The sequence below is a fragment of the Emydura macquarii genome, unplaced genomic scaffold (assembly GCF_026122565.2).
Source record: "Emydura macquarii macquarii isolate MOO-44397 ecotype Brisbane River unplaced genomic scaffold, CSIRO-AGI_Emac_v2 contig_2473, whole genome shotgun sequence".
NCBI lineage: Eukaryota > Metazoa > Chordata > Testudines > Chelidae > Emydura > Emydura macquarii.
Genome location: NW_027132610.1, coordinates 8,822,734 through 8,847,635, shown reverse-complemented (window position 1 = coordinate 8,847,635; position 24,902 = coordinate 8,822,734). Strand labels below are relative to the sequence as shown.

Here is a 24,902-nt window from a genome sequence, read left to right as displayed (position 1 = left end):
GTGGCAGGCTGAAAGTGAGGAGCTGCTTCTTCTTCTCTTTCATATATCATGAGGAGAGATCTTTTAGATTCAGGCTTAGATGAAGGCACAATGGGTTGGACAAATTTGAGATGTTTATTATCAGGACAGCCAGGACAGATATGCTATTTTGCATATTAGACTGATTTAGTATCTCTTCAAGAGTGACATGGTAAAGTCCAACAGAAGCCGCAAGAACATGAATGCACTTGCTGAATATTTATTGTTGCTGCACTTAGTTTGTTTGTCCTGGCATCAAAAATAACATTTCTTGTTTCTTCAGAAATGATAGTATAGAGTTGGAATATTATGTCAGCCTTAGGGTTCTTTCCAAAAAGGGATAATACTTTAAGATTGATGCCTTTGAATGAAAACCAGAGGATGATTGATATACAACTGCTAGCCAAAAACACCAGTGTGAAGGAGAAAATTAGGAACAGTTCTGGTTTCTAGATTTTAAATCAATATTCTGGTGATGTAATATTTATATTATTGTAGTTTCCAGAGGCCCTGTTGTTCAAGATGCTGCCAGAAGATGTTACAGTCGAAGAGCTGGTCTACACAGTTTGTGCAACTGTTTAACTAGTTTTTAGTTATTTGTGTAATGAGGGATTTAGTTAATTCAGTACGTAAATTTTGCATAGACAAGGCCTAAGAAAACATTTACAAGTAATTTTTGTTAAGAAAAATGGAATGCAAATCCTTAGCTTGCAATTAGACAGAAAACTGGTTAAACTAGTTGTGAGTTGTGAAACTATCCATAAATTCAAAGACTTCAAAGGGATGCATACATATTCAATACACATTGCTATGTCTGAAACAAATTACATAAAGGAAATATGAAAAGGGAATTTGATTATAGAGTGTACAGAACAGTTTGTATATTGCCTAAACAACTTAATTCAAAGATGTCAAAGTTAGCATAGAGAAAAACATAATGGGTGAAATCCTAGGCCCACTGAAACTGAGGGCAAAACTCCCATTGACTATAAAAGGCCTAGGGTTTCACCTAATGTGTCAGCTAGAGAGGAAGTAGGTGTATCTTTCAATGACTGTTGTGTCTGCTTTTTCTGGGGCTGAATTTAGCCCATAAAGTGTCGTAGAGTCTAAATAGGTTTTACTTACATGCTAAGGGAATGGAAGGATATAAATTACATCAAATTAGACTTCTGAATCTCGCCCACAGTCACAAAATAAAAAGGATACCATATTATTAGATTTATTTTGGCATCCACTCATGAAAGGAGACTGGAATATATCTGTTCAGACTCCAAGCTCAGCACTTCAAAGGCTTGGAAAATGAGTTCATGCTTACCTGACCTAACGTGGGTTGTTCATGAAAGTGAGATGCTTATCTAAAGCTTTATCATTTCTTGTCTTCACAATCTGAACCATCATTTGTTCTATCAGATTTGTGACTTGTGAGTCCCCCTGAATAGAATTACCTGTACACTAGCTTGTTTTCATTATTTATGTTTTATGTTATGAACCTTGTTGTGTGTCTGTATCTGTGACCACAGTGAAATGATCTGACACTGAACAGTACAGACCAAACACTGCTGAGTGTTCAATAGATGGGCTGGTGCAGGAAGAAGATGGAGGAAGGAAGTCTTCTTTCTACCTCAGTACATTCATGCAGAAGCAGGGCAGGATCTCCACCTAGTGGTAAGAGAGGGTCCTGCCACCGGTTCCATTAGCACACAAAAGAATAAGGGTCTGCAAAAATGCTGTGGATGCAGACTGCTCCTTTTATGAAGCAGTAATAAGGTGCATCCAGGTGCCTGGCTCCCCGCCCTCCCATGAAATTGTGAGCCAATCTTCTTTGCCACTGCTGGATGGCTCTATATATATAGTTGAGCTACCCCTGCTCCCTTTCTTTCCCTCTTCTTTGCCTCTTCCAGTAGTAAAGTGGGGAAGTGAAGTGAAGTGAAGCAGAGTGAAGTTTGCCTAGCCTAAAAGCTAGGAAATAGACCATAGGTTTTCTAGAAGCTGGGCATTGTCTTTCAAGTATTTGAGTGTATGGGGAAGGTCTCACCACAGTCCTAAAATAGTGAGTGGCATTAAGAGCACTGAGAAGACATGATGATATATTACATAGTCTAAAATAAATGTTTCAAATAATGTAAGTTATGTGGAGAGTGGTCCCAGTTGAAAAAAAGCCTTAGCAAATACAAAGAATTACATTGGTTGAAAGAAAATAAACAAAGTTTCAATACACTGCTTCGAGGAATGAAACAGCCAGTCTTTTTGTTTAATTCTGTTTTAGTTCAGAACACAGCAGCCTATTTATTCAGTAGCACAGATACCTGAGATGTTAACACCACAGATTCTGTCTTTTCACTGTTAAATCCTGATTCAGATTCAAAGTTTTGATGCTCATCTGCAAAGCTCTCCATGGGATTGTCCCAATTTACCTCAAGGACTACTTCACTCTATGTCTACATTTCACAAGTTTATCATGTTTGAACATGACTGTAATCGATTGAGTTAAGTGACATGGTGTTGACCATGACAGACTGTGTCAGTGTAGACCAGAAAAAATCATGCTCACTATCATGTCAACTAATCATGTTTAATTATCATGATTAAACACTGGTGCTAATACAGTGTTGAACATGATTTGTCCTGGCCTGCATTGACTGGCAATGTTGTGGTCAGCAGCATCATGCTCATGTCATCTAATTTGATTATTTACAATATTGTTCAAACACAATATAATTCTGTAATGTAGAAAAAATTCTAATATGCTGTTATCCTCAGAGACAGCTATATTTCTTTGGAACAATGGAGCTATTTAAATAACATTACACTGATGGGTGTGGTATAAGAACCAAGACAGATGGGTAATTAAATGGATCTCAGAAGAAAATACAAAGGAGCCACACAGAAGCACAGCCCTGCATTGGTGGAGAGAGGAGGCGTCAGAGGTACATTGCCACCCAGGAGAGCATGTGTGCTGAACTATTACTTAAAATAGTATCGTGTGCGACCCTCTCTGAAGTTAGGCACCTCCACTGGCTTGAGATTAAGACAAGGGGGCAATGGACCTTTCCTCGCCATCCTTCTGGGTGGCTTGCACTTCAAGAGACAGTAGGAGGAGCAGTCCCTGTGCTCAGAAAGCAGAGCCAATAATTGTACTTGGCCATTCTGTCAGAGACCATATCTGTACAGCCAGCTCAAAAGATCAAAAATCATGAGTTGGACCACCTCATGAGATCAAAACTCATGAAGCAGGTCCCAAAAGATCATGAAATTGGCAGCACAAATCATGAGATTAAAAAAAAACAAAAAAAGATATGCTCCGGGTATTATTTTTGGGAAGATCTATGGTCTGTCTGATCATCTAGTCTAACCTTCTATAGAACAATGGACCCTTCTGGCATTGGAATCTATTAATAGAAAGGTTATCAGTATTGCCAATTCTGAGATGATATTTGGTGTTTTTCTTAAAGCTCCCGCCTGACTCATGATTTTGAATGTTTGAACTTGCCAGTACTGTGTCATGCCTGGAAAAGTTTGAAACTTCCCAACCATGTATTTTCACTGCAAACTCTGCAGACCTATTCATTTTTCCAGTAACTAGATTGTAACTAACCTTTACCTTCCACATTTACTTCTGTTAAATGTGTTACTGGACCAAAGACTTTTTTTGATCATTCCTTGTAGCCACCTTCCTCTAGCTTCTCTTCTTCTGTACTCTTTATGGGTGAAAGTTGTGCTGGAAAGAATGTCTGGTGTTATTCCATTCTGCAGTTAGGCTTACGTAGCCAGCCTTGAAAGAGTGTCTGCATTAATAAAAGGAGCCATATTGATTTACATACAACAAAAATACATTTAAAATGTTACTTAGGTTGCAAAGTCAAACATTGGAAAATTAGAAAATGCCAAATCTAGGGTTGCCCATGCAGCCTTAGTTCTGCCCTGTTGTGCATTCATCCTGTGCGCTGAAAGAGGCAAGGGTCCTGTGAAAAACTAGTATGTGGTCATGACTGTACCATCGTGTATCTGCAACACAGAGTTCTTTTATTTTCTTTTATCTGCACCACCTCCCCTGCTTCAGCTGATCGGGCGGTTTCCAGGTGTCCCCAGTAAAGTGGCTGCTTTGGCAGTGGTGTGAGTCTGGCACTTTGGAATGTTTGTGTGTTCAACTATTATTCTGGCAAGCCGCCAAAATTTTCCTGAAGAAGACAAGCAAGAGATAGGAAAGGGCAATTTTTAACAGTTTACATCTCAGCAAAAGATTAATGGAATTTTATGGGACAAAGAAAAGGCACTTCCTTGGCGCAAGGGCATTCCCCCTGCTGCCTATCAAAGCCTGTTGCAAACAGTGGTGGTATTAGAGCTTCTCAAAGAAAAGATCACATAAGAACAGCCGTACTGGGTCAGACCAATGGCCCATCTAGCCCAATATCCTGCCTTTAGACAGTGTCTAATGCCAGGTGCTTCAGAGGGAATGAACAGACCAGAGCAATTATTGAGTGATCCATCCTCTGTAGTCCACTAACAGCTTCTGGGCAGCCTCTGTATGGGGTTGCATCCCTGATCATCTTCACTAATAGCCATTGATGGACCTACCCTCCATGAACTTCTCTAATTCTTTTTTAAACCTTGTTATAGTTTTGGCCTTCACAACATCCCCTTGCAATGAGTTCCATATATTCACTATGTGTTATATGAAGAAGTACTTCCTTTTGTTTGTTTTAAACCTGTGGCCTATTCATTTCATTGGGTGACCCCTGGTTCTTGCGTTATGTGAAGGAGTAAATAACACTTCTTTATTCACTTTCTCCACATCATTCATGATTTTATAGATTTCTATCTTATCCTCTTTTAGTTGTCTCTTTTCTAAACTGAATAGCCCCAGTCTTGGTAATCCCTCTTCATATCAAAGCTGTTCCATACTCTTAATCATTTTTGTTGTCCTTCTCTGTACCTATTCCAATATGAATATACTCTTTTTGATATGGGGCAACCAGAACTGCAGCAGTATTTTAGTTGTGGGCGTACCATGGACTTATATAGTGGCATTATGATATTTACTGTCTTATTATCTATCCCTTTTCTAATGATTCCTAACATTCTGTTAGCTTTTTTTGACTGCCAGTGCAAGATGAGTGGATGTTTCAGAGAACTATCCACAATGACTCCAAGATCTCTTTCTTGAATCGTAACAGCTAATTTAGACTCTATCATTTTGTATGTATTGTATTGTTGGGATTATGTCTTCCAATGTGCATTACTTTGCATTTGTCAACACTATATTTCATCTGCCATTTTGTTGCCGAGTCACCCAGTTTTGTGAGATCCCTTTAGAACCCGTCAGAGTCTGCTTTAGACTTAACTATTCTGAGTAATTTTGTATCCTCTACAAATGTTGCCACTTCATTATTTACCTCTTTTTCCAGATCATTTATGAATATTTTGAACTGCACTGGTTCCAGTACAGATCCTTTGGGGACACCACTGTTTACCTTTCTCCATTCTGAAAACTGACCACTTATTCCTACCCTTTGTTTCCTGTCTTTTAAGCAGTTACTGATCCATCAGAGGACCTTCCCTCTTATCCCATGACTGCTTACTTTGCTTAAGAGCCTTTGATGAGGGACCTTGTCAAAGACTTTCTGAAATTACACTAGATCCAATGAATTACCCTTGTTTTTTGACCCCTTCAAAGAATTCTAATAGATTGGTGAGGCATGATTTTCCTTCACAAAAAACATGTTGACTCTTCCCCAACAAATCAGGTTCATCTATGTGTCTGATAATTCTGTTCTTTGCTATAGTTTCAACCAATTTGTCTGGTACTGAAGTTAGACTTATTAGCCTGTAATTGCCAGGATTGCCTTTGGAGCCTTCTAAAAAAATTGGTGTCACATTAGTTATCCTTCAATCATCTGGTATAGAAGCTGATTTAGAAGATAGATTACATATCACAGTTAGTAGTTCTGCAATTTTATATTTGAGTTCTTTCAGAACTCTTGGGTGAATACCATCTGGTCCTGGTAAGAATCTTTTATAATGGAAAGTGTTAGATAAATATAGAAGTCACCACAAGCTCCGCCTATAATATCATACTGAAAACAGCAAAAACCATTGCTGCAGGTTAGCAACTGATGAAGAGAGTAGAATAGAGAAGTCTTGTGTCCTAAAACCTTGAATAATAAGTTATGGTCAATTACCCAGAAACAGCAAGTACTCATGTAATATTACTATTCCTAATATTATACTTAAGGCCACTTTCTCATTCTGTGTATATTTCAGTTTTTGTCAGGTGGCATAGTGCATAGGTCCTGGAATTCTAAGTGCCATATGGGCCATCTGTGAGATCATGGCCCTCACATCAAAAGCATTTTATTAATTATTATCATTTTATTGACAAGAATCTAACAAACATTCAGATCTACTGGGCAGTAGTATCTGGTAAATGTCTGTCTAACCTAACTTGATCTTTATATTCTTTCCTCTTGCTAACACTGAAAAAACCAAATCTTGTGTTTCAGGGGCATTATTGTATATCTAAGCAAGAAATTATCTCACTTTATAATCCACAACATCTGTTTTAGTTACATATAAACATAAGGTTCATTCCTCTGACTGTGAATAGAAATATTATCTCTTCATTCTTGAGAATGCCTAAATTTCATGGATGTTTTCTCTGTATATGACATTAGTATAGTTTATAAACTTCAGAATGACTTTGTCTGAGAATATAATTTTTCCTCTGTTGCTTTAGTTAATCCCACTCCTGGTTTGAAAATAAAATCTAACATATAATTCTAGTGGGTCAACAGTCTGTTTAACTCTTAACTAGCAGAAAATCAGCTTCTCAGTTCATTATCTGCCTCAAAAAGTAGGGTCTTTGCCCTGGATTTTAGCAGTTGCATTTACTACCTGACACTTTATTTTTAGCAGAATTTCCCCAGGTATGTACTTTCAGAACTACATTGCAGGATTGCAGTTTAAATCTTGGGTGAAATCCTGAGCCCACTGAAGTCAAATCAAGCTTTACCATGAACTTCAATGAAACCAGGATTTCACCCTCTGCATTTATTCTTACAGTTTTTGAGGGAAATTAATAAATAAATAAAACAGGCATAGCTTCTGGAACAGTATTTTATTTCCATTCTATTTGTTATACCTTTACAATTCAGCTTTACCAGGTATATTATCCATAACGAGGATCTGTATTCTTTACACAAATATGAGTAAATATTTTCTGTCTCTACAGTTCCTATTCTGGGATAATGGGACCGTGAATGACTAGTGAAAAGTGACCCATCATCTGGTATTGTAGTTGCCAGATAGCACAATTCCAAACTAAACTGTGTGGGCAAACTAGGAGTGAAGAAGAGAGATGGAGGAAAGTTGGAAATGTGATTGCAAGTCCTGCCTTGACTCCACCTCAGCGCCTTCATTTTCTCTTCATATCACAGCCTGTTTAGAATGTTGTTGGCTGCCTTCTCACATGTATTAATTGTTTATTCTTATCTCAAAACAACTGCATTTACTCCCCATTCATTTCAAGGTCCAGTTCAAAATGGCCTTTTTAAAACTTCTTAGACTTGCTTCTGCCTATTGTACCTCACAGACCTGGTCTCTCTCTGCTCATCTAGCATTTTGTTTCCCTCTGTCTCTTCTTGAATTTGGGCCACTGTATATCTCCATCTCTGCATAAATCTCAGTTGAAAATATTTTCTCCATTGCTTAAACCTCTAAATATCTACTATTATTCAAGGAGCATCCTACAAATCTTTAGTGCTGTAAGGAAACTCTTTAAAGTCAATGGACTTACACCAAGGGTGAATTTGGCTCTACATTACATTGTGATAGCAATGGCCATTGTTTGGTTTATAAATCTGGAACAAGAAAGAGATTAGGAGGATGGATGGGTTGAGCATTTGGGGTCAGATTCCCAGCTAGTGTAAACTGGTGTAGCTCCCTTGAAGTCAATGAAGCTACGTTGATTTATGCTTAGGTCTGTAAGGAGAATCCCTGATATGAAATGGAAAGGAAGACCATGCAACAAACAAGTACAGAGCAAGGATGAGAGAGAGGAACTTTATTGAAACCACCAATGAGAGCATCCTGAAAAAGCAAGCAAGAGGAAGCTGTATAAGCATCACATTTCCAAAAAAGATGAACATAGCCTATCACATTAAGCTACCACGGTGACCAAATAGAATTTATGAGCATTGGAAACAAAAATGACAAAGGAGGAAAGAATTATGAGTTCCCATTAACGTCTTATCTAAACTGGCTTTGACTATCTGAAATTTTGTTGCCTCCATTACCTGCCCTCATAGTCTGTTTCACTACTCAGTTATTCCACCTGTTACTGCATTTTCCTAATATTGAGCCTTGTTTAACATCAGACAAGTCCAACCACCTTAAGAATCAATGTAAACAAGGTGGCAGAAGCTTTCTAAGTGTTTTGAAAGAACAGCTCAATGATGTTATTTTAGGAACCCATACTTATTTATACAGTTGAAGGCAGCCTTGAGGAGCTTAACAAAATCACACAATCACTCTATTTGGCTAGTTCCTTATTTTTACTTCCCTTTTTCTTGTTTCTGTGTATGCTGAGCTCTTGGGTTACTGTATTACACCTATAGGGCTAGACTGTTTGTTTTTTTTTTAAGCCAGTCCCTGCATAGTGCTGGTGCAGAGCCACACCGTACCATCAAGAGCATGAAAGAGATTGTTCCTCACAACCAACCAGAATCTTTCCGGTCTTGGATGTAATTAGCTCCATCCACCGAGATGAATCAGGATGTTAACCCTTAGTGCACTTTGCAGGGCCCAAGCATAATTTTTTCAGGCCCAGTACAAACTTGTAACACGGGCCCCCTCCCACACACACACCACAATCCCTCATCCCATACATACAATCTCATGAGCCATGAAAAAAGTTTGAATTCTGAAATTACTGTTACATGTTCTACATTTCTAAACCCCTCCCCCCCTTTGCTATTTTTGCTTAACTTAACACCCAACCTGAGAGTCCTACCGGTTTGCTGACTATTTTGTAATTTTTTGGTCATTATAAAGGTATTATATCCTGTCAATGTCTTGATTTTTTTATTCTAATGGACCAATGTGACTGCAACCATTTTATAATTAGGCCAATTAACTTTTAAGCTTTATTTTTCTGGCCTTTTTCATTGCAAAATCATGAATTAGCCACCCAAAGTCAATTTCTCTTGCAAGTTCACACTCAATAGACAAGATAGTTAGATGGTTTAACCATTCTTGCCCCGTTGTAGAACGCCTGCAGTTTTTGATGAGTGCTAGCTTGCTGAAACTTCTTTCAGCGTCTTCCACAGTCACTGGCAGTGTGCAAAACAACTGATGCATGTTCTGGCAGCTTTTCTTTCTCATCAATTGCCAATGCCACAGACACAGTCTCTATATTTAAATAATTTTCATCTTGATTTTGTTCATCTGATTCCTAGTTAGTATATTGCCTAACTGCAGAAAGGCCTTGTCTTATTTGAAAAACTGGAGGATAGATTGGTGTCCTTTAGCTTCTTTTAGTTCCCTTTCTTTTACCTCCTTACGTTTCTGGCTGCCTAAAATGTATTTATAGCCACCACCAGACATGGCAGTATGGGGTGTGTGTGTGACTGTGAGTGAATTAGACACTTACTCACATATATTTTGGCCCTGCAAATCCTACCAGAAGAAGCAGCAGCACTGGCTCCCACTGTCTTATGGTGCTTTGCTTTGCCCCTCCCTCCTGCCTATGCACAAGGATCTCTGGGACTGGTAGTTCTTGATCTTGATATGCTAAACCATGTCACAGAGAGGAGCACAAATCTCTCTGTCTCTCAGTCTCAAACGACAAGTCCTAGTTTAACTGCACAAGCACACACTCTCTATTCTAGAGAAGGGCCTGGGCTGGGCCAGCTGGCCCAGCAACTCACTGTTCAGAATGTTGCTTGAAACTGCTCTAACGCTGCTTCTGATTGGCTCCAGCAAATCAAGATCTGGACCATAGATACAGGGAAATAAGTTTCTCTAAATATCCTCAGGCATGATCTACAATTCAGCCTCAATTTTTCCCTCATGGTAATGGGGGTTGCAGCCTGGGATGGGCTCCCCCTCCGCCAGGGCCTCTGGGCCCTGGTAAAGTGTCCCCTTTCCTCCCTCCTCGTGTGGGGGCCCTGCACACTTGCCAGACTCCCTGGGCCGCTGTGAGGTTGGGGAGGAGAAAGCCAGGGCTTTAATCCTTCTTGCCATTCCCTGCCCCTTTTTCAACATCCTGCTCTGCAGGAAGATCAGGAACAATGGCTCCTTCACTCTCTAGAATTCAGGGAGCACAGAGAGTGGCTGTGCAAGAGGGGGAAGCATCTTACTCTCCCCTCTGCCTTGGCATGGCAGCCCAAGGGTTGATCACAAACTGAGACATAATGTTGCTTATCATCATTTAATCATATCTTTAAGATCATAAGTAGAAATGTAAATCACAAGGAGTAAGGAAATTCCTCACTTGCTATACAGGGCTAAATACTGCCTTGGCTAGCGCCGCAGGAATGAGAATTGCGAGGCTGGATTCTCTGGGTGAGCTGGGAGTGGGATAAGGAAGTGTATGGAGCTGCTTTTTGCTGCTGCTCTGTGCAGTTGCAGCACGGTTCCTGGGTGACAGACGAACCACCTTGGTGACAATGGGCAAGTTGATACATTAGCTGGCTCTGAAGCGCTGTGAGAAATCCTGACCTGCTGATGCGTACGCAGCATGACCCTTTAAGAGATTCTGACACCTAAGAGAACTAGAAGATGTGGCACCCAGCTTGCAGTATGTTTTTTATTTGCATGGGACCATATTCTAACGCATTCTCCATAATCCACAGGAGGCAGTCATGCAGTCATCCCATTTGCAAATACAAAAGCAGATTTTGCAAGTGCACATATGTACATGAACTTTTGCCTCCTTTTTGTAAAATCTCTCCTATATAGGTTTTGTTGCATTTTATTTTCATTAAAATCATGATTAACCCCATCGCCCAGATAGAAACATGACTTTATTTGTTTTCCATTTTTGTTTTGCAGCTCTTGCTATTACAGCAATGACTTTCACTTCTGCAACAAGCCAAAATATATCAGAGATTACGTGCATTTTAGTCAACCAGAAGAGTAAAGATTCAAGAACACTGGCGTCATCAGGATTTCTAGAGGTAAATTAACAGTGAATGAATAGACAACCACAAAAAATAGCCTTATCCGTTACACAAATATACACTTCCATAAATTTACAACATACTAACCTTTTAAATTGAGAGGGTGTCACAATCAAAATAAAGATTAGGAAAAATATTAGTAGAGAAGGAAGCTTTGAAATCCATGCTGTGTTTAATAATTTTTGAACTAGAAATAAGCTAGTATCTAAAACAGAACTTTTGATCAGTACTATTAGATTGTCTCACATAATTTGGCCTAAATTATTAACCTCTGATTATACTTTGAATTATATAAAGAAAAGGAAACATTCAATTAGAAAGACAAATAATTTGGACATGGACTACAGAATCAAACATGGATGTGTGAATCAAATATCAAAGATAATTTTTACCTTCCAGTGTTGCATTATTGGAGGGCTTGAAGGTCAACAACAGACCCTGTGCAATTGAAACCTGCTATTTCTTTTAGAGACTTAATTACAGAGACAATCTTATATAACCTTTTAATTCTTGGATAAATAAATGTATAGATCTGCCACATCCAGAAGTAAACTAACAAGAAGGTCCATGACTTTCCAGTGCTGGGTACCAAAAACTGAGCACTCAAAATTGCAGCAACATGTTCTTCTGAATCCAAGAACACGAAGAATGTCCACCTCCTCCTGTCCCAGAAAGAGCAGGTAGCACACATATTGATGAAGATTACCAAGGGTTTCTATGGAGTTGTAATCTCATTTTTGTAATTTTATGTTCTCATCTATAAATAATGTGCCACCAGTATTCATGTTCTGCTGCTTATGTCACATACTTTTCCATATCAGTCAGCTAATTCTTAATGTGATACTCCCATTTTGTACATTCAAGTCTGCCAATTCAATTTCAAGTCTGAAATTCAATTCAGACTGTGCCATTGTTCTTGGCTGAGCAGAATAAGGGGGTTTCTCTATCTACCACCCACTGGCAAATGAGCAGGGAAGTGGAAGAGGTGGGCAGGCATTGGATGGAAACTTGGCTTTTCCCCCTGTTCCTCTCATTCCCCCCCTGGGAAAAATAGCTGGCCAGGCACAAGAGGAGGAAATAAAACGCACCCTTTCATGTGCTGCAGTGAGTTAATTGCTTTCACACACCTCCCCACCCCAAGCAAAAAGTAATCTTGGGATTGCTCAACTAAACTAAAGGTTCATCTATTCCCCACTCGCTTTCAGAATGAGTGCAGAATGTTTGTTTCCATTTGAGGTTCTCCTTTGAGGTCCTGCTTTGAGCAGGGAGTTGGACTAGATGACCTCCTGAGATCCCTTCCAACCCTAATCATCTATGATCATCTATGATTTAGTGATAAACAAAAGTGAGGAAATGCAAGATAAGGAAGGCCACAGTATATAGTCTGTTCCATGCTATAGAACAAGGAGTGGAACAGAACTCCAACAATATATGGAAGTGATACACAACATGGTGCTAAGAAAGTTTGCAGTATAGGCCTGGAGGAAAAGGATGGTCTTGCAATTCTTTTATTCATGGAAATACCTAAAGGTAGGTGAAATCTGGAGTGAAAGCTTGAGTGGTGTGTGGTCTTAGGCCTGGGCTACACTACAAAGTTAAGTCAAAGTAAGCCACCTTGTGCTGACCTAGTTGTGCATGTGTCTACACTTAAATTTGTCTCCCTCCAATGTAAGTGACACATTATAGTGACACAATAACACCACCTCTCCAAGTGTCATTGAGCCATGGTTGATGTACTGAGGTTGATGCAGCATAAGTGTCAACCTTAACAGTCCCCAGGCGCTGTCCCACAATGCCCAACTTTGGCTGTTCTGGTTACAGTTGTGAACTCCACTGCTCAGAAGTCATGGAGACTGGAAGACTTCCCCCCCCTCCCCCCCGTCCCCTTTAAAGCCCTGTGAATGTTTAAAGTGCCTTTTCCTGGTTGTCCAGCTTGGGAAGCGCACCTAGCAGCTCTGCACTGCTGTGCGCAACTGCCCAGCTGACCATGCCTGCTACATGTGCCAGATGCGCTCCTCCCTGGAGTAGACAGGAGATATTGGATCTCCTGGGCTTTTGGGGAGAAGAGGCTGTGCAAGCACAACTACAGACTAGCCAGGCAGGAGAAGGGGTATGACAGGAATCAGCAGCAGTGCCATGTGAAAGCCAAGGAACTGCATCAGGCCAACAAGTCTATCTGATACCGAGTTGCAGACCTATCGCTTTTACAAAGAGCTGCATGCTATACTTGGCGGAGACCCCACTACCACCCCACACACCACCGTGGATACCTTCAAGAAGCCCAAGTCACAGGCCTGAAGAGCGAGGACTAGGAGGACGTGAAGGAGGAAGAGGAGGAGGATGGGGGACATGTGACCGGGGAGTCCAGCTGTGCTGCGAGCCAGGACCTGTTTGAGACTCTACCACAGTCCAGTCAGCCCCAGCAGTCGAGCTCGGGAGAGCCTGATGCAGGGGAAGATCCTCGGGTAGGTGTGTAAATTTATTTCCTGTTACAGTGATGGCACCCGTTACTTAACAGGCCACAGCTATCAACTTTTCATGAATGTATTTGTACTAGAAGAGGGAGCGATACAACCAAGAGAGGTAGCATTGTTATCTGCTTTTTATTCCCTTGTAGAGTTAAGCCAGGGGGGCCATGCGGTGCAGTTTGTTTATGTACAAAGAGATGGCTCTTGAATTCTCCTGAGAGATCTCGATGAAACTTTCATGGAGGTACTCTGCAGTGCTCTCCCGAACGTGTCTCTGGATGGCAGCCTTATTTCTTCCTCTGTGGTAGGACATTTTCCCAGTCCAGTCAGCGGTAACTTGGGCGGGCACCATTGCAGTACAGACTAGCAGCAAATGGGCCTAGGTGGTTTTGGGTTGCCAGCAGAAGCTGTTCTCTCCCTGCCTTTGTTACCTTCAGGGGCGAGATATCAGCTAAAATCAACTCTGCCTGTGGGAAATGGTGCCCATATTCAGTGCCATGGCCCTGTACTCATAGATTCATGCAACCAAGCAATTCCCTTTTCATTTCCCTCACCCCAAGCAGGCCATGCTCACCATGGCTGCTGCTGTGAGTGGCGCCGTGCACAAGCATTCTGACTCAGTAGTGTCAATAAGCATGTCTTGTTTAAAACTTTAGGGGAGCAAGGGAAGGTAGTTCTGCATCTTAACTTTCTCTTTCCTTTGTGACTATACCGACAATGGTACCTTTGTGTGTTTTATCTGCAGCTGCTGCCGTTGCATCCTTGACGAGTTCCCCCTCCACACCTGCAGAATATCTGAGCTGGAAAAGGAGAAAGAAAAGGACTCAGGATATTCAGTGAAATCCTGCAAGCCAGTGCTGCATCAGACTGTAAGCAAAGGGCCTGGAGGGTGAACATTGCAGAAAGGAGCAGATGGGAGAAAGGCCCAGAAGTCCCAGCAGGAAAAGGAGAAGGAAATGCACCAGAACATAATGGGACATCTCCCGCAGCAAATACAGATCTGCAGGCTCTTGTGGACATATAGTTCAACAATCCCAGGCTCAACTCTGGCTTGACAAAGCCCTGGCTGGGATGTTTTAGTTGGGGTTGGTCCTGCTTTGAGCAGGAGGTTGGACTAGATGACCTCCTGAGGTCCCTTCCAACCCTAATCCTCTATGATTTTATGATTCTGTGACTCCCTTTGCAGCCCATGCAGAATTCCATTACAGCACCTGCCTTCACCCCCTCCACTTTCCATGTGGGTTCAGGGGCTGCTGCCCTACCTCTGCCACTCCACCCAGCGGGACATGGAGGACAACCACAGCTTCATACACACTGACCTGTGAGAGCCATGGTTGCTGTATGTGTAGGTAAAATGGACATGAATGTTCTTTCCCTGGTTAAGTTCTGTTCCATTAATTTATTCAGTTTTTAATGTGTTTGCTTTTAAATTGCACCGATTTTTCTTTGCCCTGGCTTTGTAACTGAATAAACTTCTATTATTTGGAACATAATTCATCTTTATTAGTTCCCAACAGAGGCTAAAGAGTGCCCAGCAGTTCTGAAAGCACCCACTTCCTTGTTCCTGTATAGTGTGACACAACTCACAGTATCAGTGATAAACACAGGGTACTACTATTATATGTACATCAAGCACTGTAAAATGAATAGGTGCAGTGACAGTGTTACATTCACAGACGTACATCAAGCACCACGCAGTTCTTAACAAGCCCCAGAACAGCAGGCCCAGGTAGAGCACAGTACACCATAATGCATTACTGTGCCTCACTGTTAACATGCTCTTTCAAAGCCTCCCTGAGATGTATAGCTCCACATTGAGCTCTTCTAATAGCCCTGGTGTCTTTCTCTTCAAACTCAGCAAACAGCTGCTCCACCTCCACCCTGGCAGCAACTTTTCCCCCTTAGCTTCACAGATATTATGCTGGACACAGCAGGCAGCTGTAACCATTGGGATGTTTTTTTCACTGAGATCCAGTCTTGTGAGTAAACAACACCCACCAGTGTCCCTTCAATCTACCAAACACACATTCAACTGTCATTCTGCACCTGATGAGCTGGTAGCTGAATCTTTCTTTGCTGCTATCGAGGTGGCCAGCGTCCGACTTCATGAGCCCGGGGAGCAAGGTGAAAGCTGGATCCCTCCAGATCACTATTTGCATTTCAACATGGCCAGTGGTAATCCACCAGTCAGGAAAGAAAGTCCCTGCTTGTAGCTTTCTGAACAGTCCTTCGTTCTTAAAGATGCAGGCATCATGCACCTTCCCTGACCAGCCAACACTGGTGTATGCGAAGTGTCCCCGATGGTCCACCAGTGCTTGCATAACCATGGAAAAGTAGCCCTTTCTCTTGGTTTACTCTGTGACAAGCTGGTCTGATGCCAAAATATGAGTGCTGTCTATTGCTTCACCACAGCTCAGGATCCCCATTGCTGCAGATCCATCCATTATGTTTTGCACATTGCCAAGAGTCACAGTCCTATGTAGCAGGAGAAGATTAATGGCCCTGAACACTTGCATGACGACAGCTTCCATAGTGGATTTTTCCATCCCAAAATGATTTCCCACTGAGCAGTAACAATCCAGCACTGCAAGTTTCCACAGTGGAATCGCCACTTCCTTCTCTATTGTCAGTGCAACTCTCATTTTGGTCTGGAGGGCTGGGGTGAGCTTGGCACACAGATCCGGGAATGTGGCCTTGCACATCCCCAAGTTCTGCAGCCATCACCCATCCTCCAAAGCCTGCATTACAATGCAATCCCCAGTCGGTGCTCATTTCTCAGGCCCAGAAGCGGCACTCCACCATCTACGGCAGCTCCGTGAATGCCACCAGCAACCTTGAAATCGCCATGTTCAAGGCTGATTCAGTTCTTCTTACGGCTCTGCAAATACCGGAGGATCATGCATCTTGTGCTTGCAATGCTTATGACAGTACTGCAGCGGTGTGCAGGCTCCATGCTTCCATCAGAGATGAAGGACAGCAAGGAGGGCCAGGCTGGTTCATGGGATTTTTTAAAAAGGCATGAAAATTGTGGGATATAGATGATATTATGGGATGGAGACAGTTGCATGCTGGGAAGTTGACCCCTTGCTCCCAGTCAGCCCTGCACAACTCATGTCTGCCCCACCATACATTGCCAAAACATCCCAATAGACAGTGCGCTGGATGGTGGCAGTTTGCACACTGGAATTCCTGCCTGTGGTGCACTACACTGTGTGGGGACACAAGCATTCCTGGTGAGTATGCGCCACACTTATGCAAGAATCCAACTGTGCACACACACACAATTGATCAATTGTGGCAGCTTTATGCCAACGTGACTTGCATTGACCAAAGCTAGTAGTGTAAACATGGTCTTAATCACTAGGAGAAAGTAGCACATTACCTACTGAACAAGTACTAACTATAATGTCAGCCCAGAAAGCAAAACTAGTTAATATAGCATAAATCTTCCTGCATTTTTTCATTCAATAGAATTAAACATATTTGATTAATCAGAGTCAAATTGAAAAGCGAAACAAGAATTAAAGTATAGTATTAAGATGACTTTTGTATTTAATTACTATGTTTATTTATGTGTTATAAATAGGTGTAGGAATATTTTAATAGAGTGAAGCATTTTTATAGGTGAGCTTCCTTTTGAAATGTTTAAATATGAAAAACCTAATGACGACCATTAGACATCGCAATCTGTTTTATTGCAATACAGATGCGTAATATTTCGGAAGATCTTGGTTGCTATCTGAGTTCTCAAAGCACAGAGAATGTCTATGAAACAGCAAAAAATGTGGAAGTTGACGTGTTTGGAGACATTGAATTAAAAGTGATAATGAATATTTCAGAAGGTATTTCATGCCTTTGGGTCTTCAAAGAGAACCAAGCTGACTGCAAACCCTCATTGGACTCAGAAAATCGGTAGGTAAAGGGATGAATGCAAATGGGTTATTTTCCATATGAGAATTCTTATTTATCATTTCTTTTCACATTACTGGTTATATTACTAAATCTATCTATCTTAATTATTTTCACTAAACTGCAGGTTGATTATAGCCATTTATACAAATATGCACTAGGAAAACAATTAACTCTGGCTTTATGATTTACAATATATTGATTATTTGCATTTGTATAGTACTTTACAGCTGAGGATCTCAATACACATTACAAACATTCATCAATTCAAGCATCACAATGCTCATGAGAGGTAGAAATTATCTCCATTTTAAAGTCAATGAAACCAAGGTACAAAAAGGTTAATGAAATGCCTTGCCCAAGGTTATACTACATATCAGCCTCAGAGCCTGGAATACCACCCTAATTCTCTTGACTGTGTTCTAGCCACAAGTCCATACTTCCACCCAGAGAGTTAAGAATAGCTGAAGTAAGACCAGAGGCCTAATGTAGATGCTTCTCTTGCAGGACTCTCCTCTTGGTGAGGAAATCTTCATGGGAATCCTATCACATGGGCCCCAATTCAGGAAAGTACTTGAGCACATACTTGTCTACACTATTCAGGACAGTACTTAGAGTGGCATATCGAGCGGGGGACGGGAGGAGTCATGCCCCCAAGCGCTGGCCTCCGGGGGGCGCCAGCCAAGGCCTCCTCCTCCGAGCCACCCCCTCACTGACATCCCCGGCAGCCGCGCTGACCCGGCCCCTCCACCTCCCATACTTCTGGCTCCTCCGCCCCTGCACTGGGTGCAGTGAGGGAGCTGTGGGAACCGCAGCTGTGCAGGGACCAGGCAGCCTCCCCCCCGCCGGGCAGCCCAGAGGCATTTGCCCCTGTTGCTCCTGCTCCCTGCTGGAGGGGCCAGGTAGGCGTGACTGCCAGGGATGTCAGAGGGGGGGTGGCTCCTTCGAAGAGGGCCCATCCCGCGCCTCCTCCCCCTCCCCCGCAGGCCAGTGCCCGGGGACATTTCCCACTTGGTACACCACTGCCGCTGCACCCGCTGTCCCCGCAGCAGGGGGGAAGTGAGGAAGAGTGGGAAATGTGCTGCCACCAATGGGGGGTGTGTGTGTGTGTGTGCAAATACAAATATTGGTCCCCAGGCACTGGACACCCAAAGTGCCCCACTGAGTACTTAAGCACAACTTTGAATCCCACTGGGGACAAGTGCTTAAGTACTGTCCTGAATAGGGATGATTACATGAATCAGGGCCATTGTCTATGAAAGCACTTTGGAGATTGAATGTACTATATATACGCTAAGTTCCATTATCCCAGAATTCTGTTTGCACGTTTTAGGCATAATGAAAGTTGTATTCTTCAGTCAATTACCTCCACCTACCATGACTTTTCTATAACATAAGCTTTATTTTCTGTTTTACAGATACGTTGTATCGCTGGTCTTTTCAAAAATAAAAGGAAGTCAAGCTGGAAAATACACTCTTGCAGTTAAAAGTGAAAACAATAACTACACAATAGTGTTTACCGTTCTCTTAAGGAGTAAGTTTGTTTCAAAGCAAAGGAGTCAGCCTATCCACAGCTTCAGAGGGGGAGGCTGATGCCGGTACATGACAAAACCCTTCCCAAGCAGTGAAACTTTGTTTATTCTACACACTCTGAGGCTTCTCCCTTCCTCAATTGTCTCTCCTCCTTCTCTTTCAGTTCTTGTATTGGGATTTGTGGTCTATTTTTCTTGTCACTTATTTCACATATGGGCACCTCATTTTCCTTGGCTCATTGTGAAGGTTAAAACTGTTCTGAGTCACTAAGTGTTGTTAAAGATGACATGCAAAAAATTGTTTTTAAATGGGGCTTGTGCTCATTTCTCATTCTTTATGTATTACACACACACACAAAATATGTTAAAAGAACATTATTAAGTTTGCAAAGTCAAACACCCAAAAGTTAGGAAATGCCAGTTGGAAGGATCCCTATATAACGTTAATTTGCCCCCCTCATGTATATACATTATGGTACAGTCCTTAATTACATGATCCTATACTATTTTTGCCTCTGGTCCCATCTCATTCAGTACCCAGGATGGATGGTGATCTCTTAATGAGCAGCTATTTAATATTTGTTATACTCATTGTAAAAGTGGCCCCATGTTTTGTTTGCTACACACTATTCAAACACTGCTTTGAATAGAGAATTACTAATTTCCTCAAAGGCTTTTCTGTCTTGCTCTTCACTATAGTATCAGAGAGGGTAACAAATGTTAATTTCTTTTCACAACACTGCTGTCAGGTGGGGGAGTATTATCCCCATTTTACAGATGGGGAATTGAGGCATAGAGAGACCAAGGTCAAAAGCATCCACTAATTTTGGGTGCCTAATTTGAGAAACTTACAACCTGATTTTTCAAGGTTCTTAATATTGCATGGTGCTTTATATGTCAAAAGAGCTCCCACTGATTTCAGTTGCAGCTGTGAGTGCTCAGCACTTCAGATCCTAGGATCCCAAGTTGGGCTACCAGAAACACAGTTAGTGACCACCTCTGAAAAGTTTGGTTTAAGTGGCTTGCCCCAGTCTCACCAGGCTCTTTCTCTCAATCTACTCCTTTCCCTACTCCCTGGATAGGCTCTTGACCCCCTTTATATTCAGATCAGGTTCTTTCCTCCTCCATGCTTCCTGGATGCCAGCAGCAGAATCACTGAGAGATCTAGAGAGACAGGTTCCATGCTCTCATTTCCAGTGCCCTGAGCACCTGGCAGGAGCCATGACAGGGAAATTCTGGCTTCACCCCGTAAGCCTGGCCTGCAGCATGCTCAGTCAACCTGTGGGGATGGCCCATGTGCAGTCTGGCCTGCACTAGAAGCTGTGAGAGGCTGAAGTGTGCTCTGTGAGGACAGAAGCTTCAGAGATTTTAACTGCAAAATCTAAGAAGTCTTTACTGAGCTTGTGTGAACTGTGACTTTTCATAGGGTTACAACTTGGCCAAATTTGGGTGGATTTTCACAGGAGCGGCAAAAGGCACATCCTTGACACACCTGCCAAGTTTCACATCCCTGTTCTGAAGCATGGGAGTGCTGGAGTCTTTTTCTTTTTCTTTTTTTTTTTTTTAAAGTTTTCACCTTTTTTTAAATGGACAAAACAGCATATATTTACCTAGCATCATTCTCAGAAATGACTGAACTGTTTTGGCAGAAATAAAAAAAAATCAACCTGGGGCAGATACCCATCATGCAAAATTTCAGCCCAGTTAAAGCTTGGCAAAGTTATAAGCAACAGGGTCATAATGGGTAATGTCAGGCAATCTTTATACTAGGTGGCACTAACAGCCCTGTCTATAATAAAGAGGTGTAACAGGTTTTGTTGTTGTTTTAAGACTTTTTTCTGCTTGTTTTTTGTCCTAGAAATAGCAGGAATATCAACTCTATATCTTCCCTGATTTTGTTGTAGGACCTATTGGATGTCTAAGAGGATGTGTATTGCTAGTTCTCACTTCTTAATTGAAGGGGCAGGTGTGTTGAATCTTTAATAAAAATAGCCTCTCCAACATATTGAGAAGTCACTAGAATTAAAGAGTTGTAACAAAAACCAAACAGGTTTAAATAGTCTCAGTAAAAAAACCTTTCCCTACTCAGTTGCTCAGCTTTCACTCTCTTCACTCTTGTGAACGTGATGCCATAATTTCACTTTTCTCCAGACATCGGAGAGTTCTCCACACTAAATAGGACCTGCATTTCTAATAGTAAAAACAAGCAGATAAAAACCATTTAAAAAAACAAATAGACTTTCAGTCTTTCTTTACAGGTTATAAAGAAACAAGAAAACAACAAAAAAATGCACAAGCCAAATTTTCCTCTTTGCAAGTCATCTTTAAGATACCTAAAGTATGAATCAGGAGCAACTGTCAGTCTTCTCACCAGAAATTTTAACTTCATAATCACAGTTGAATTTAAAACAAAATCAGTATTTTTAGTTTTAAGTAAAGTCATCATCAGTCTTGGTGTAATAAACTTACAAAATAAGGATGTGAGAAGAGGCACTGCTGCATGCAGTTTCAGTAGATTCTTCATGGATTTAATTAAAATAGATTCAGGAGCTGATTTTCAGTGGTACGAGCACCCATAACTCCAGTTGAACTGAATGAAAGCTACAGGTGTTTAACACCTCTGAAAATCAGGCCCTAGATTACTCTCTGATTCCTAGAGGCCGTTCATTGAAGTCAGAGAGGTGACACATTTACCAGGTCAGGACTAAGGAGCTTGTACAAATGAGGAACTTAGACAAACAGTTCTTTACTTTCCACAGGCATTAAAATCACTTGAAAAAAATATTATAATAAATAAAGTGACATAATATATTATGAACTGAGCAAAACAATTTGGTCTAGTGTTGTTAACAGTTCAAATATCCAAAGATCAAATTTTGTTCTTGAAAGCCTGCATGTTGTTCTCATTGTAGTCACTGCTCTTGTTGGGAGTCAAGTATGGGTATCTGAGGGTAGATTTTTTGCCTTCTGGTTTCTTCTCGTACTTTGTTTATGCGTAATACAATCAAACCATCTCAGTCTGACACTTGCTGTCATTTTCCCAACATAACAAGAAATGCAATTGGTTACTGTTTACATGTATGCCTAAATCAGTGTTGGATTCTTACCTCAGGAAGTCTATCAAGATTATTTAAAGTGACAGACTTGTTTGTTTTATAAATCTATAACTCGGACACAAAGTATATAGCCTCCCATTTCACAAGATTAAAAATGTCCTACACATTAGAAAGATGGATATGATGTTTCAAAAATATTGCAGCATGTTTGAAAATATTTTCACTACTTTTAATAGGTAAACCAAGGAAGCCATATTTTGTGAAAAGTGAAAACTTGACCGTTATAAACTGCCAATCTGAAAGCTACCCTAAACCAGTTATCGAATGGTTATTTTGCAGAACACCTGATAACAGGTATAGTGCATATAATGCTACCTTTTTTTTGTTTACTGAATTTTAAGGTGTAAGTCTTGATGTCCTCCTAAACCGACAGACCTTATACTGCCTGGTGTACTTATTTTTGATGTTATTAAACCTGAACAACTGAAGGAGAACTGGAGTCAGATTTTTCAAAGGAGAATGCAATAGATGCTCTCACAAAATTTCACACACACTGTTTTCAAAAACCTATATGCAAAAATTGAGTGAATGTGAGTGCAATGGGTGAACTCACATTTTTGTATGAACTGCAGTATATTCTTCTTGGAGAATGTGGCCAAAGTATCCTTTTGGAAACTTTAGGCAACCTAGTCTGAAAATGTTGGCCCAAATCCAAGTATCTTCTCTTGACATAGTTAATGAATTAAATATATTTCTAAACCATAGCCCTTTCTTTTCCATTTCCCTAAAACTTAGCTCTTTTAAGAATGAGTGGAGGTTGCAGGTGAGAAGGGTGTCATGAGAAATTTTATACATAAGTTGCCTTTCCTTGAGGCTTTTATGTATGACAAGTGGTTCTATGGGCAATGTGAATATGTTCCAAGAAACATATTAGGTCATGGGTAAATAAAATCAACATTCAGTATGTTTTCATACAGAGTGCATGTGCAACAGCATGGCTTTCTGTCCCTCTCGAGTGCCTGGATCACACAGATGTTTATGATTTTACCCCTTTTATCCTTTCCTCTGGGTAAGTATAAAAAAGATAAAAAAGAAGGGTGATGTCATGGTAAAAGTCTGTTACAGACCACCTAACCAGGAAGAGGAGGTGGATGAGGCTTTTTTTAAACAACTAACAAAATCATCCAAGGCACAGGACTTGGTGGTGATGGAAGAGTACCCAGACATCTGTTAGGAAAATGACACAGCAGGGCACAGATTATCCAACAAGTTCTTAGAATGCATTGGAGACAGTTTCTTATTTCAGAAGGTGGAGAGAGATGGGAGCTGCTGTTTAACTGATCACCATATTTGGAGTCGGGAAGGAATTTTCCCCCAGGGCAGATTGGCAAAGGCTCTGGGGGTTTTTCGCCTTCCTCTGTAGCATGGGGCACAGCTCACTTGCTGATGGATTCTCTGTACCTTGAAGTCTTTAAACCATGGTATGAGGACTTTAATAGCTCAGTCATAGGTTAGGGGTCTATTACAGGAGTGGGTGGGCAAGGTTCTGTGGCCTGCACTGTGCAGGAGGTCAGACTAGATGATCATATTGGTCCCTTCTGACCTTAGAGTTTAAGAGTCTATGAGTCTATTTGATTTTTGACAAATAGGGAGGAACTGGTTGATAATTTTAAAGTGGAAAGCATCTTGGGTGAAAGTAACCATGAAATGGTAGAGTTCATGATTCTAAGGAATGATCAGAGGGAAAACAGCACAATAAAGATAATGGATTTCAAGAAAGCAGACTTCAGCAAATTCATGGAGTTCGTAGGTAAGATCCAATGGGAAGCAAGACTAAGGGGAAAAACAGTTCAAGAGAGTTGGCAGTTTTTCAAAGAAACATTATTGAGGGCACAAAAGCAAACTACCCCACTGCATAGGAAAGATAGGAAATAGGCAAGAGACTACCCTGCCTTAACCAGGAGATATTTAGTGATCTGAAACTCAAAAAAAAAAAAAAAAAAAAAAAAAGTCTACAAAAAGTGGAAACTAGGCCAAATTACAAAGGATGAATATAAACAAATAACACAAGAAAGTAGGGACAAGATTACAAAAGCCAAGGCACAAAATGGCATTAAACTAGCTAGAGATATAAAGGGTAACAAAAAAGCATTCTACAAATACATGAGAAGCAAGATTAAATCCCAGAAATGTAGGGTGAAATCCTGGGCTCACTGGGTTTTGCCACTAACTTCAATGGAGCCAGAATTTCATTTATAAAATTACAAATGTTTACACCTACCAGTATAAGCACTGATAGTGTATTCAGGTAATAACAGCTCATTCTGTTTATCTGGTAATTTCCCTAGTTCCATTCCCCTGGAGTTTTGTTTTATAATCTCCACATTTTCTAGTTCCTTTTATTCAACTGTGTAATGTGCCAATTTCTCTACCATTGTTTGTATTTTCTCATAACTTGGATATCTGTTTGGGATTAACCAAATGATTCAGTAAATAATTGTATTTGTAATTACAGTTGCACCAATATAAATCACAAAAACAATAAAAGAAACGGGGAAGTACATGGAGTACAGAAGGTGCAACATGGATTTTCAGCAAATACATTATTTCAAACAGACATACAGTGCTGCGCAACTAATGAGCTGGGCAGAGAATGCACCAAGCTGTATACAATAGGTAACATAACTATAAGGTTTATTTAAACAGAGGCCTAATCCTGCCACTGATGTTAATTGCACTACT

At 40.9% G+C, this 24,902-nt stretch overlaps 1 protein-coding gene across 2 annotated transcripts in view; it reads left to right on the top strand.

Annotated features, from left to right (window-relative positions):
• Window positions 1-11,084: 11,084 nt before the first annotated feature.
• Window positions 11,085-24,902, top strand: part of FLT3 (fms related receptor tyrosine kinase 3) — a 48,325-nt gene continuing 34,507 nt past the window's right edge. For both annotated transcript variants that reach the window (XM_067562738.1, XM_067562737.1), the window contains exons 1-5: window positions 11,085-11,192; window positions 17,370-17,575; window positions 18,991-19,106; window positions 22,397-22,514; window positions 24,676-24,836. In XM_067562738.1, the coding sequence (XP_067418839.1) occupies window positions 11,085-11,192; window positions 17,370-17,575; window positions 18,991-19,106; window positions 22,397-22,514; window positions 24,676-24,836 (709 nt within the window). The remainder of the gene's footprint in view (window positions 11,193-17,369; window positions 17,576-18,990; window positions 19,107-22,396; window positions 22,515-24,675; window positions 24,837-24,902) is intronic.